Source organism: Saccopteryx leptura, chromosome 6 (genome assembly GCF_036850995.1).
Source record: "Saccopteryx leptura isolate mSacLep1 chromosome 6, mSacLep1_pri_phased_curated, whole genome shotgun sequence".
Taxonomy (NCBI): domain Eukaryota; kingdom Metazoa; phylum Chordata; class Mammalia; order Chiroptera; family Emballonuridae; genus Saccopteryx; species Saccopteryx leptura.
Window position 1 is genome coordinate 178,954,515 of NC_089508.1, and position 12,328 is coordinate 178,966,842.

Consider the following 12,328-nt stretch of genomic DNA (forward strand, 5'->3'; position numbering starts at 1 on the left):
AGACGGTGAACGCACACCAGGATCACACTTCAATGGGATGCCAAAGGAAATACAGAGAATTAAGCATGGCTTTCTTTGTTTACTTTTCTAATAGTTTTAACTCTTTGTGTCCCTTGCCAAAAGGGAGAAGGGGAGAGGAGACTATTGTGACTTTGGTTTATCAAAATCCACAAGGGTTTTAGAGACAAAATGTTTTCATTAGCCTTTTTGTTTTACAACCAAACAATAGGAGACTTGTCATCATTAGCTTAGGAAGACAAAAAGGAAAAAGGAAAGAAAAAGAGAAAGAAAAGGTATCTATAACTAACAAAAAATGCCTAATTTTTCATTTAAACCAGAAAGAGTAGCCTTTAAAATATGTTACTCTTTCTTCCACATACAAAATAAAAGGCCAAACCTAAATGTGTCACTTTAAAGAATTAGTTCATTGGGGGAAAAAAATCAGTTCATGAATGTACAAAGTACCTCATTCAACCAGAAGTGAAGCATCCCCTAAATACAAACTGTCAACAAGGCTTTGGTAGCAAATTACCAAGAATTGAAACTAATCAAAAAAATAATACAAACAGCTAGACTATCAGCATACTGTGTATTAATCATTACATTCGACTACCAAGCTCCACTGCCTGTCATTGAAAAAAAAAGTTCTAGCTAATGTAATCCTAGAAATTTCCAGAAGGTGAAGGAGCCCTAGTTAGAAATTATCCTGTGCCAAAGAAAACACTACAAATCTGACATTTCATAAACAATTGTGTCAAACAGCAATCCAACATTAATAGTGGGATAAAATTTTTTTTTAAATTATTTTTGCTTCAATTAGCAGCTTGGCTACTGGTGAACGAATGACAAAGATGTAATTTCAGCTCAGCAGCTAAGCAGACTGTTTTCAGGGCTGAATTAGGAAAGTTGCAGAGGAATGATATCATATTCAGTGTGCTGTTCAGTTACATCACAGCTCTGTATAGAAAGAAAATGTGTACTGAAAGCAGTTGGCCTTCAGAATGCATCTTTTATGTCTCAAAGAAATAAAATCCCTTATATTATTTAAACACCAAGATAAAAACTGAATCAGTCTAACAACCCCATATTATATTTCTTTTTCTAGCAGTAATAAAAGATATTTCACTCAGATGGTAACTACATTGACATCTATTAACAGAGTCGACTGGTTTTGTCAACCCAGTGGAATAATAATAATAATAATAAATAAAAGCAGCTAATTTATTAAGCACTTAAATGTGTGTGCCTGTCACTATTCTAAGCACTTCACGTGTGTGAGTTTATGTAATTTTCACAACGGAGCTTCGAGGTAGGTGCCACCATTATTTCCATTAGCTTGATTCCAAATGCTTACATATTCTAATTACTCACGAGACCAGATTATTCTCATTCAACAACTATATAAACAATTCACCAACATCCAAACCCTCCTTCCTGCCTCTCAGCAATATAAGTAAAGGCATAAGAACAGTCTATCGGTATAGTCACACAAGTTCGATAAATGCATCACTGCTAATATGTTCGTTTTTAATGCTGTTCAAACATTCACATGGAAACAGCTCTAGCGTAAATATCCCCGAACAAATGGCTGTATATTATCCAGGAGGGAGCAGTTGGACCGCCAGACTGGGGAAGTACTAGGCCATCTGGCTCCGGCAATCTCTCCAAAACCATCAGCTTTGTTTTCACCCCCAGACTCCAAACAACACATTTTCCACTGTGATGAGTTTACATTTTCCCAAACACAGGTCCTGATCATGCATAAAAATTCCAAACTTCTTCATTCCTCTATGTGCAAGGAAATTTAAATCACCTGCATTTTTGACATGTAACCAAAGGAGAGAGAGAGCAAAGCTGCTGAAATATGGCTTCTGACTATAATCTTGCCCCGTCCTTTTCTGTTTGTTTGTTTCCCCAAATATATAAAAGAACCTCTCCGCTGGCCTGGTGAATTCCTTTGGAACTTATTGATATACTAAAAATGTGTTTATCTACCAATGAAGAAACATGAACCGAAAGGGTTGTTAATCAAATCTACGTAGCTGTGGCAGGATATAATGAAACAATCAATAGGGGAAAATGCACTTGCATCAATAACTTAAAGTACTAGGAACATCAAAACAAATATATAAAGATGAGTTGGGAGAAGAAATATGACAGCCTTTCGGATTATTGTACCTTGAGCCTCCCACTGTGCCGGGACCTTTTTAGAGTCCCCTCGCCACCTCACCTACCTTCAAATCCATACATTCGAGGATGGAGTGGCTATTATTTACCCCTTTCAAATAAATAAATAAATAAAAGCAAGCTTTTCTTTGGGGGGCAAGGCTGTTTACATTTTTGATAACTTTATGGAATTTGGTAGTCTTTCTTTGAATTATAAAAATGTAACTTTTTTTTTTTAAGCAAGCTATTAGGAGGGGTGATAAGTTAAAGGCTTTCCAACTATTTAAAGATAAATAACCCAGCGAAGCAATCACAGAACGCAGTCATATATCATAGACTACCTGAAAATTAGAAATGAGGCACATTAAGCCTCAAACCTCCCCCACTGGGTTTATTTGAACTTCTATAGTAGATACTGTTCCTGGATGCAACAGCCATAAACTTCTGGGTCTTACATAGGCCTTTCTGCATGCTCACTAATGGAATACCAAAAACAGCAAAGACACAAAAACAACCTATTTTTAGGCCAGCTAAACTTGGTTTTGAACAAACCCTTCCCAAAAGCAAGCCTCTTATTTTCTAGTTGGTGGATAAATTTTTAAAATATATCCTTTTAGAAGGGATATACTTTATAAGAGAGGCAGCGTAAGATAAGGTGGCTCAAATCCTTACATATTCACTCCGAATGAAGCGTCATCTTTCTGGTAGAGTCCAAAATTAAGAGTCATTACCCAGAATAGTGTAATGAGATACTTTGAAAAGGTGTGAAATACCGTGTCATACCAATACATCTTGGTTGAGGACCCTTCTGTTTGATCTCAATGACTAACTCCACCCAAGATCAGGAACATTCTATGAAAATATGGAGTACACAGCTAGTTTGGGATTTTGTTTGCCAAAGATTTCCTTCGAGTTTTAACCCCATCTTGTGAGTCAAAGATATGATCTCACACACATAAAGCTGCATCTCTGATCTGAAAAAAATGTTACAATAAACAAGCAGCCAAGGGAAGACTTGAACTGTGACTACATACTCCCTCTGAAATTACAATGTTATTAAAACTCATCACATCACTAAAATTATTTCAGTCCGCATTCTAAATATCAAAATCCTAGTCTATCAAAAAGAATTTTACAGGGCAGGGGTTGGGGGCTATTTATTCAATCAGCTTATATTACGTCTTACTTCTGATTAGAGGGATCACTGCATATTTAACCAAATAAAAAATTTAAGAAATTTTTAATCAGACTTGGAATGTTAATTATCATAGAATAAATCATGCTAAATGAGAATCCACTGTTTTACTCATCAAGGCTAAAATATAATAATTATGTCACAGCTAAGGAAATGTCTTCTTCAGACTGATCTGCTTTTAAAGACTATTGTTTTAACTGTGTATACAAGAAGCTAACCTACTTCTCAAACTCTTACAACACAAAATCAACGGACACGCAACTAGAGAATGGGCCGGAATTGCCTTTCAAAGTGAAAGCTACACATAAGTCATTAGGCAATTATTATGAAAGCAAACAGGTATGGCTCAAAAAAAATCTTTTTTCTTGATACTTTGAGACTAAATTCAGAGAATTATTTAAATCTTATTTCAGGTCACTCCCCACCAAAACATAGAATTTCATACATTTATAATTTAACTTCCAGTGAGATGTCATATTACAGCAAATGACGTTCTCATACCTGCTATTATTAAAAATAAACTGTACCTTGATCTAGTCCCCCTCCCAATACACACACACACAACTGGTAGAATTTATGATACCAAGAAGTCAAAGAATGCCTTAAGCTGTAGTTTTTCTTAAGCTCTATGACCTTGTTAGTAAAATGATATTTGATGTATTGCTTTATAAAAATCACAAAATTGCTTTATAAAATTATGAAAGATTATTCTTCCATCATATGAAAGTATGTAAAGTCAGGTCATTTCCTAATGGAAAAGTCAATTCTTGTTGGTACTTTTCGGTTAAGGGGTCTAAAATCAAGTTTTGAAAAATTTTAATCACTTCAAAACATGTCCTAATTTTGTGTTTTATACAATTGTTCCTTTCATAGTGCTGCCTATAATTTAATATTTAAAGTGGTCAGTGTTGCCCAAGAAGATAGGCTTTATATTCTGGTTTGTGAGGATTTTTTGTCTTTCATAAAGTAAATTCTAATAAACACATATGGAATCTGTATTAGAGGTCATACTTTCCCCCTCCCATTTTTTCTTTCCTGTGATGAGAATGGCAGGAAAGGATATCCAGGGTATCAAAGACAATTTTTTAAAACAAAACTTTCCTTAAGACATTTTTGTGTTGATATTGTAAAAAAAAAAAAAAAAAAAGTTCTTGAAATCAAGCCTTTGTGTTTCTGCTTGGCAGGAAAAAAAATTTTTTTAACAAAATGTGCCCAAATAAAAAGGAATTACCCTATATAATAATTAGAACAAGCAAAAAAAAAAAAAAAAAAAAAAATTAACATTATAAATGTGGATTTACTCTGAACAATCAACTAAGAAATGGATCCTCAAGAAAGTCAAATTTTTACTATTTTAAAACTACATTGCATATCCTCATGTTTTCTAGTTGGCTCACAATGAACTATAAGTAATCAAAATGAGCTGTTATTAAATTCATTCTTGCTGATAGATCTCAAAACTTCCAACAGGTTAATGATGTACATTTTGTACAATATATATAAGCTTATCTAAAACAAGTTGTCTTATCTAAAAACAGATTTTAAATATGCATGTATACTCTAATTTGAAACCTTCCAAACCAGTATCAATGAAAGAAGATCACCTCCCTTATTTTAAAGGGAATATCTTTAAATCACAATCAAGCAAATAAGTTTTAACCCCTTTTACTAAATTGGGAGTTGGTACACAAAGGATAACTTTTCTTTTTGTTCTAATTTCTTTCCCCCACCCAATAAAGCTGTCTTTTTTTCTGTGACTAAGTCCTCCAACTACCTAACCAGCTACCTAATTCTGAAACTAAACTTTTTCTTAAAATTTAAAAGAAGGGGGGAAAAAAGGAAAGAAAGAAAGAAAGAAAAGCTCCTGTGCCTCATTAAAATGTCAGGCCTCTTTTCTGACTGGGCTCATAATTGTATCTTTTAAACCATAACTCAACCTTAATGTATACTGCTTGACTCACACGTGTTGGGGAGCTTAAAGAAAATGCCATCTATGTACCTTTAAGACCACAAGCTCACTCATGCTGCCTGGCTTCTTGCCAAACTTGAAGGCACAAGCAGGAGGATTTTTGCAAAATATCCTTTAACAATTGTGTTTCCCTCTTCCAACAAGACCACCACCACCACCACTACTATCATTTTCCTTCTTTAAAAATCTGTCAAGTGGATCATCAGCCCACCTCACCATTCCTGGAGAAACTGCCTTTGCCCCCACCCACCCCCTCTGCCCTGGGCCTACCGAGGGAGGCCCAGGTGGTGTGGGTTTCACAAGTCCGGCCCACTCTGCACCAGGATCCCCCGGGCACGTTTTTGAGCCCCTGAGGTTCCCGGGCCTGTTCAAAGAAAGTTGAGCCCAAATTCCTCCCCACTCAGCACTCACAGCTTCCAGGCACAAGGTCTGAGTCTCCCTTAGGAGCAGCCGTCGAGCCATCTCCCCCACGCGGCGGGCACCAGTGCCTGTCTGAATGGGCGCTTGGAAGGCTGCGCCCAGAGCCCAGGCCGCAGTGAGCCCGGCGCTGAGAGTTCGAGTCCCAGCTCTTTGGCTCTGGAGCAGCCAGCTTCTTGACTCCCCCAAATTGTGAGGCCCTTAAGTCCCCCTGCGGTGCGAAATTAAGAAACTTACTTGTTTTGTCATGGAGTCAATGAGGCGCACGTAGAAATCCTGTTCTGTCCTTATCCCTGGGTGGTGGGGGGGACAGGGGAACGAAGGAGAATTAAGTGAGAAGGAATCTGCGCGAAAACAAACAAAAGATGGCGTGGGGGACTCCAAGGCTCAGGGGATTCCAACTGTCCCGGAAACGCACCACGAGGAGCCCCCTGCCCGTGTCCAGAAGGGGCCTCGGGCCTAGCCCTGACGCTCTGGCCGCCGGCCCCCAAGCCCCGCGGAGGGGACCCCACCTGGCCACGCTCCCTCCCCACGGCGGAGCCCTCAACGCCTGCCCCCGAGCCCGAGCCTCTAGGCCTGGAGAGCAGGCTAAGCGCGGCCACCGGCCTCATGAAGGAGAGGAGGAACCCCAGCGGCCCCCGAGGGCCGAGGAGCCACACCTGGCCCAGGTGCGCACAGGCCCAGCCCCGGCGGCCCCGGGCCTCTCAAGGGCTCCCCAGGTGAAACCCGTTCCGGCGAAACTCAGGTGAGGCCGGTTCTCCCCGAGGGTCGCGGGCCACGACTCCGTCTTGCGGAGGCCCTGGTCCCCCCGGAGCTCGCCGCGCCCCCTGCCCTCCCCCGGACCCGGGGCGCCGGCCGGACCGACGGGAGCCTCACCATTGCTGTAGAGGAGCTGCAGCCGGTAGTGAATTCCGTTATTGGTCTTTTCGCTGTTGGCTTCCTGGGTCGCATCAGGACGCACAGACACAAGAGACGCAGGAGAGAGGTCGGCATGAGCTCGGGGACCGACCTCGAGGCCGCTTTCCCGTCCGGGCCCCTGGCCGGGGAGCCCACCGGGCCCGGGGGGAGCAGAAAGCGCGGTCAACTGTGACCCCTCGGCCGCCACCCCCAGCCCCGACCCTTCCTGCGCCCTCTTCCCCTGCAGGGAACCCCGTCGGGCGCGCACAGGCTCTCGGCTTCCCCCGGGGGCCCGGGCCCGGGCCAGCGGAGGCCGGAGCGGCGCGTGGCCGCGTGCTCGAGGGCGGGCTCGCCCCGCGCGCCCTTAGCTGGCTGCGAGGCCGGGCTCCCCTCTCTCCGGCTCTGGGGGCTCCGCGCACCTCGCGGGCAAGGAGCTGGGGTCCGCCCGGACGGGAGGGCGTGGGGCCCCGTGCGGGAGTGTGTGGGGTGCTTTGCACGGGCGGAGGCGCCTGGGCCTGCTCCCCTGCGGGGCCGGGGCGGCGGCGCTGCGCCCACTTACTTTTTCCTTCTCCACGAAGCCCACAAAGGCCGTCCTCTCGATCTCCACGGGCTGGCCCTGCCTGTCGTAGAGGGCCAGGACGAAGTGGAAGAAGTTGGATTTCCTCAAATTGGAAGGCGGCTGCTTCTCAAAGTGAGCCCGGGCCAGACCCACCCCGCTGCGGCCAAAGACACAGAGTTAGACGGCTAGGAGTGGCGGAGACCCGCGACCCCTCGCCACCCAGCACACGCGCGCCTCTTCTGCGCCCCTCAAACGCCCAGTGGGCGCCCTCCACGCGGGCTGGGCGTCCGGGGCCCACTCGACGACGGGATCTGCGTGTTATCGCGCGTCCTGCCCTCCACGCGCGGCACAGGACGCGCCCCCGAACTCGCAGAAGCGCTGTGAAAGTTTTGCTTGGGTTTTGCGCAGGAGGTGAGACGCTGCACGCATTTACTCCGACCTGACGCGCGCTGCGTGGGGAGAAAGGACAGGGGCCTCGGAGGAGGTGAACCCGCGTTCGCGGCACAGCCGCTCATTGACAACTTAGAGGGAGTAGGCATGAGAATTGGTTCCCGCCACCCCCTCGAATCCCCATCTCTGCTCCGTGGGCTGGTGAGAAGGGATGGGGAACGTGTTCAGCTCCTCGCTGCGGCAACTATCCTCCGGGAAACCTCATGCGCCCTGCCAGCCGCGGGAGCCCGGCCTCGGGAAGCCACATGTCCCCCAACCCCCATAAAGCATGTGGAGAAAAGGGATCTTGGGTGGAACTCAGAGCTGTCAGGGGTGGTCGCTGTAGGAAGGGAAACTGGTGGTGTTTTTCTAAAGACCTGTCCTGACAAACTTTCGCTGTTTCGCAGAAATTCTCGCAGTCATTCCAGAAATCCTAAGGACCAGGGCTACCGGCTGAGCGCGCCCACCGGGGGGCTAGAGGCTGGGGCACCAAGGACAGACGGCCGCGGACTGACAGCCCGACCTGCCCAGCACAAGCGCGCGCTCACACACACACACACACACACACGCTCACATACACACGTACACACACGTGTCACACATATACACACACACTTTCACTTCAAGCCCAGTTACCCAACTCACTCTCACTACCTACCACCCCCCATCTTTATAGTCAGTGGGGATGGAAACAGTGCTGGGGACACTTGTCTATAGCCCAGAGAAAATGAGGATGATGTAATTAGTCATCTTCCTTCTTCCCCTTCCGCCCTCTTTGAGTCTGATAAGGCCTGGGGCCGCTAGATTTCCCACTCCCCCAAGCCCAGCTGGTGGCCTGGGGGTGGGAGGGGGAGCCCATTTCGCACTTGGGACCAGGAGTCCCCAGAAAGAGTTCTGAGGGTGCCCAAGAAAGTTCTCCCCGGTTAATCACCAAGGGTAGTGCCTCCAGGCAACACAGTCTAGCATCCCAGAAGCAGAGAGTGGGAGAGGGGCTAGAAGGGGCCATGAAAACAGAGGATGGGGCAGACTTTGAAGAAACGTCAGAATTAAAGTTAGGAGTTGCTGCTGATCTCCGGGGTGGACCGAGAAAAATTGAAAGCTAGAGAAAGAGAAAGGGAGAACCAGATAGGAGAAATAAGAGAAGATTCTAGGACAAAATGGACAGAAACGAGGAGAAGGGGGAGGGGGGTACGAGGTGAGGAATGGGATGGAGAAGTGAAGAAAGAAAAGGTGGGAAAGAACGAAGAAAGGTGAGGGCAGGAAAGAGAAAAGGAAAGGAAGTAAAGAAAGAGGGAAGAAAGGAAAGAAGGGAGAGAGGAAAGAAGGAGGAAGAGGGGGAGGAAAAGAATAAAGAAGAGAAAGAAACTTTTAAAAGGAGGGCAGAAAGAAAAAAAGGAAGGAGGAAGGGAAGAAGAACGAAGGAAAGAAAAGAAAGAGAAAGGGAAGAAAAAGAGAAAGAAAGGAAGAACGAAAAGAAAGGAAAGAAAGAGAGAGGAAGAAAGAAAAAGAAGTTAGGGAGAAAGAAAAGGAAAGAAGGAGGAAAGGAAGGGAAAAAGAAAGCCGGCCGGAAAAGAAAAAGCATTCATAAAAACACAGATATCCAACATCATGCTGGTGAGACTCCCCTCGCCTCTCGGGCTTAAAATGAAAACAGTCACAGACCAGGCAGGAGAAAGTGCCGGCAAAGCGTGGGCTTCTCGCCGGGAGCTCCTGGCCCTCCGGCCGCAGGCGACTGAGCAGTGCGGCCGCGGAGCCCGGAGCCCGGAGCCCGGAGCCCGGAGCCCGGAGCCCGGAGGCGAGCAGAGCAGAGCGGTGGACGCACGGGAGCGGCCAGGCCCCGCGGCGGCCGCCGCCGCCACCGCCTCCCGACTCCTCCGCCCGCGGCTCGCCGCCCGGCCGCGTTCCCCGAGCGGTACCCACCTCTGCGCCGCCGTGTTGGCGTCCAGCACCCCGGCGCTCTGCATCCACGTCCGCACCGCGTTCATGCCGCTGCCCAGCGGCTCTTCCTTCATGCTGCTTCCACTCCGTTGGATGCTTTCCTGAATCCCAAACATGAAAACAACCTTTTCTTGTGGAAAATCTCCTCCCCCTTGAAAATATTAAAAAAAAAAAAAAAAAAAAAGCAAAAAAAAAAAAAAAAAAAGGAAAGAAAAACGCCAGCCAGAGATTTTTTTTTTTTTTTTTTTTTTGAGACGATGAACTCGCGCTGGAAGATCAAGGCGGGCTGAAAAGCAAATTTTTAAAAAATGTAAACCGTCGCTCAAAACTGAGCGATAACCCGGAAAAAAAAAAAAAAGGAGAGGAAAAAAAGAAGGGAAAATCCAACGAAAAGACCAAAATAAAAAAAAATGAGATGTATGCTTGGCTGTTGGGGGTTGTTTGGTTGGTTAATTTTTGGTTTGGGTGCTTTTTTTTTTTTTTTGCTTTTTTTTTTTTTTTTTTTTTTTTTTTTTTTTGTAATGATCACAGGCCGGTGGAGGGCAGGAGGGGCTGGAGTTTCCTTTTGCAGAGGTACCCTTCACTTGAAGAAGCAGGAAGAAAAAAAAAAGCCCTGATGGCAATTTAAGAAACAATAGACTCAACTCGCGCTGCCGGCTTTGCTACTTCAAGTGTCATTTTCCACAACCAGGCAAGTTTTTTTCCTCTTTTCTTTTTTTTTCTTCCTTCTCTCCCAACCAAAGATGTTTCTTTCCTTCAGTGCGTATAGATGAAGAGGACGCTGGTTGCCGTAGAGAGATACACTAGAGAGGGAGATTGGGGTGGGGGGAAGGGGGGAGAGAGAGGGAGAGAGGAAGGGGGGGAGGGAAAGAGAGAGAGAGAGAAGGAGAGGAGAGGGAGAAAGAGAGAGGGGTGGACCCTGCTGGATGGAGATTCTGTTTTCTCCTTGCTAAAATAGAAGTGATTTGCAGGCTTTCCCTATGGAATCCAGTTTGACTCTCCCCAGAGCTAAACACAGGCACACTAACCCCAAAGGGAGGAGGCGGGGCCCGGGACTCACAGGCCCGCCCCTTAATTTGCATAACGTCATTCTTCCGCCTCTCCGCAGCCAATCGTGGTTCAGGAGCCTGCTGGATCGTTGTGCGGGGCCACGCTCCTTCATTAACATCCCTCTGCCGGCGGCACAGGAGAGCCGACCAAAGTTCCTCGCAAAGTAGCGAGCGAAGGATCGCTGAGCTGCGGCGCCTGCGCTGGGCAGGAGTGGGGCTGAGCAGGGCAGAGCTGGGCAGGAGAAGGGGGACAGAAGGAAGGCGAGGGCGACATTCTTCTCAGGGATTTGAGCTGGGGTCTGCATCCTAGCGGGTGCGCTCCGTTTAGCATCCTCGCCGCGCCCTGAGCACGCTCGGGAGGCGCACAGGCTGCGCCCTCCCAGGGCCGATACCGCGTCCTGCCCCGCTGTTCTGGGACGTCGGGGGCAAAAGTGGAGGAGACGGGAGATCCCGGGCAGAAAAAGCAGGACGCGCGTCCCAGGTGCCCACCTCTTCGCTTTGAGGAGTGGGTGGTGGGTTGGAAATGGGTGCTGGAGGTCGGGGCTGGGAGCTCGCGGATGGCACTGCCTTCACGCTGGAGGAGTATGGGAGACCCGGGCCCTGCCCCTAGGCTGGCCTCTGAAAAGCTTCTCACTTGGCAGCGAGCCTTGAGGCCGCAGGCGTTAGAGGCACTGTCCTCATATGCTCACTTCTCTCGAGTAATCCGAGAATATGTAAAAACGGTAGGATGAACGCTCTCGAGCTGTGTCCGGATGCGTTTAAAAATGGACTCAGATTCGATCCCCAGCCCCTCGCCCCCGCCCCCAAAGTAGTGTTTCTTTAGAGTAACTACCAAAGCAACAACACCTCTGATTAGTTGTTTATTTGGTGTAGGGTTTCTCTCATCCTCATTCTTTTTGTTAAAATGGGGGGCTTGACCAAACCCTCCCCAACTTCTGCCCCTGACATCTGTCAAAAGAGAGATCTAGGAAAGAAGGGAGAAAGGAAGAAACCGTCTCCTACCTCAGACCTTTGGCATATATGCTTGTGGCTGGCAAAGGAAATAGCTAGATGTTTCTGGGTAATGTGCCCCATCATTTTTTAGCAGGTTGTAACTTCTAATAAGCACGTGGTGAACTTCTGTTTCATTGCCCTCAAAGGAACTCCCTGACTGCAGCCAAACCTGCTAAGGACTCCTTCGGGGAAATTCTTTGCCAGAAACCCAGGTCCCCTTTCTGCTGGCCTTGCTTGGCCCTTTGATTTAGGAAGCTCATGGGGTCAGTGATGGAAAAGTACACATGCCCATGTCTAATGGAATGGAGACAGGCACAGTTATGCTTTGTACTCTTGGCAGTGCAGGAAAGTGGGAGCCACTTCCTGATTCCCAAACTAGATGGAAGACAGTTTTCCAGGCCTGTGGGTGTATGGCCACTGTCCTCATACACTGCTTTATCTCTTATGAACAAGGCCTCCCAGCTCTCGTGCAGTTTAATCTGGACCACTAACATTTTAATCACTTTCTCCCTGGTACCATAATTAATGCCATCCATTCCAAGATACTCCTGAAAAGATCTCTCTGATCCATCAGGATTTCCACAGCATCTACCAGAGTTCCTGGCACACAGTAACTACTCAAGAGGGATATGTTAGTGCAGAGAACTGATTACAGGTTTGTGGGAAGGAGAAAGAGGAGGCCGGACTATCTCCACCTCTATAGAATTTAAAAACAC

At 46.9% G+C, this 12,328-nt stretch overlaps 1 protein-coding gene across 8 annotated transcripts in view; it reads right to left on the minus strand.

Moving 5' to 3' along the window:
- Nucleotides 1-9,746, minus strand: part of EBF1 (EBF transcription factor 1) — a 394,807-nt gene extending 385,061 nt beyond the window's left edge. For 7 of the 8 annotated variants that reach the window (XM_066341929.1, XM_066341924.1, XM_066341927.1 and 4 more), the window contains exons 1-4: nucleotides 9,553-9,745; nucleotides 7,204-7,360; nucleotides 6,624-6,687; nucleotides 5,985-6,040 (exon numbers count right to left, since the gene is read on the minus strand). In XM_066341929.1, coding sequence (XP_066198026.1) covers nucleotides 5,985-6,040; nucleotides 6,624-6,687; nucleotides 7,204-7,360; nucleotides 9,553-9,686 — 411 coding nt within the window. In that variant the 5' untranslated portion in view covers nucleotides 9,687-9,745. Of the gene's footprint in view, nucleotides 1-5,984; nucleotides 6,041-6,623; nucleotides 6,688-7,203; nucleotides 7,361-9,552 lie in introns of all 8 variants that reach the window. The other variant, XM_066341923.1, reaches the window with a different exon arrangement.
- Between the last annotated feature and the right edge of the window lie 2,582 nt (nucleotides 9,747-12,328).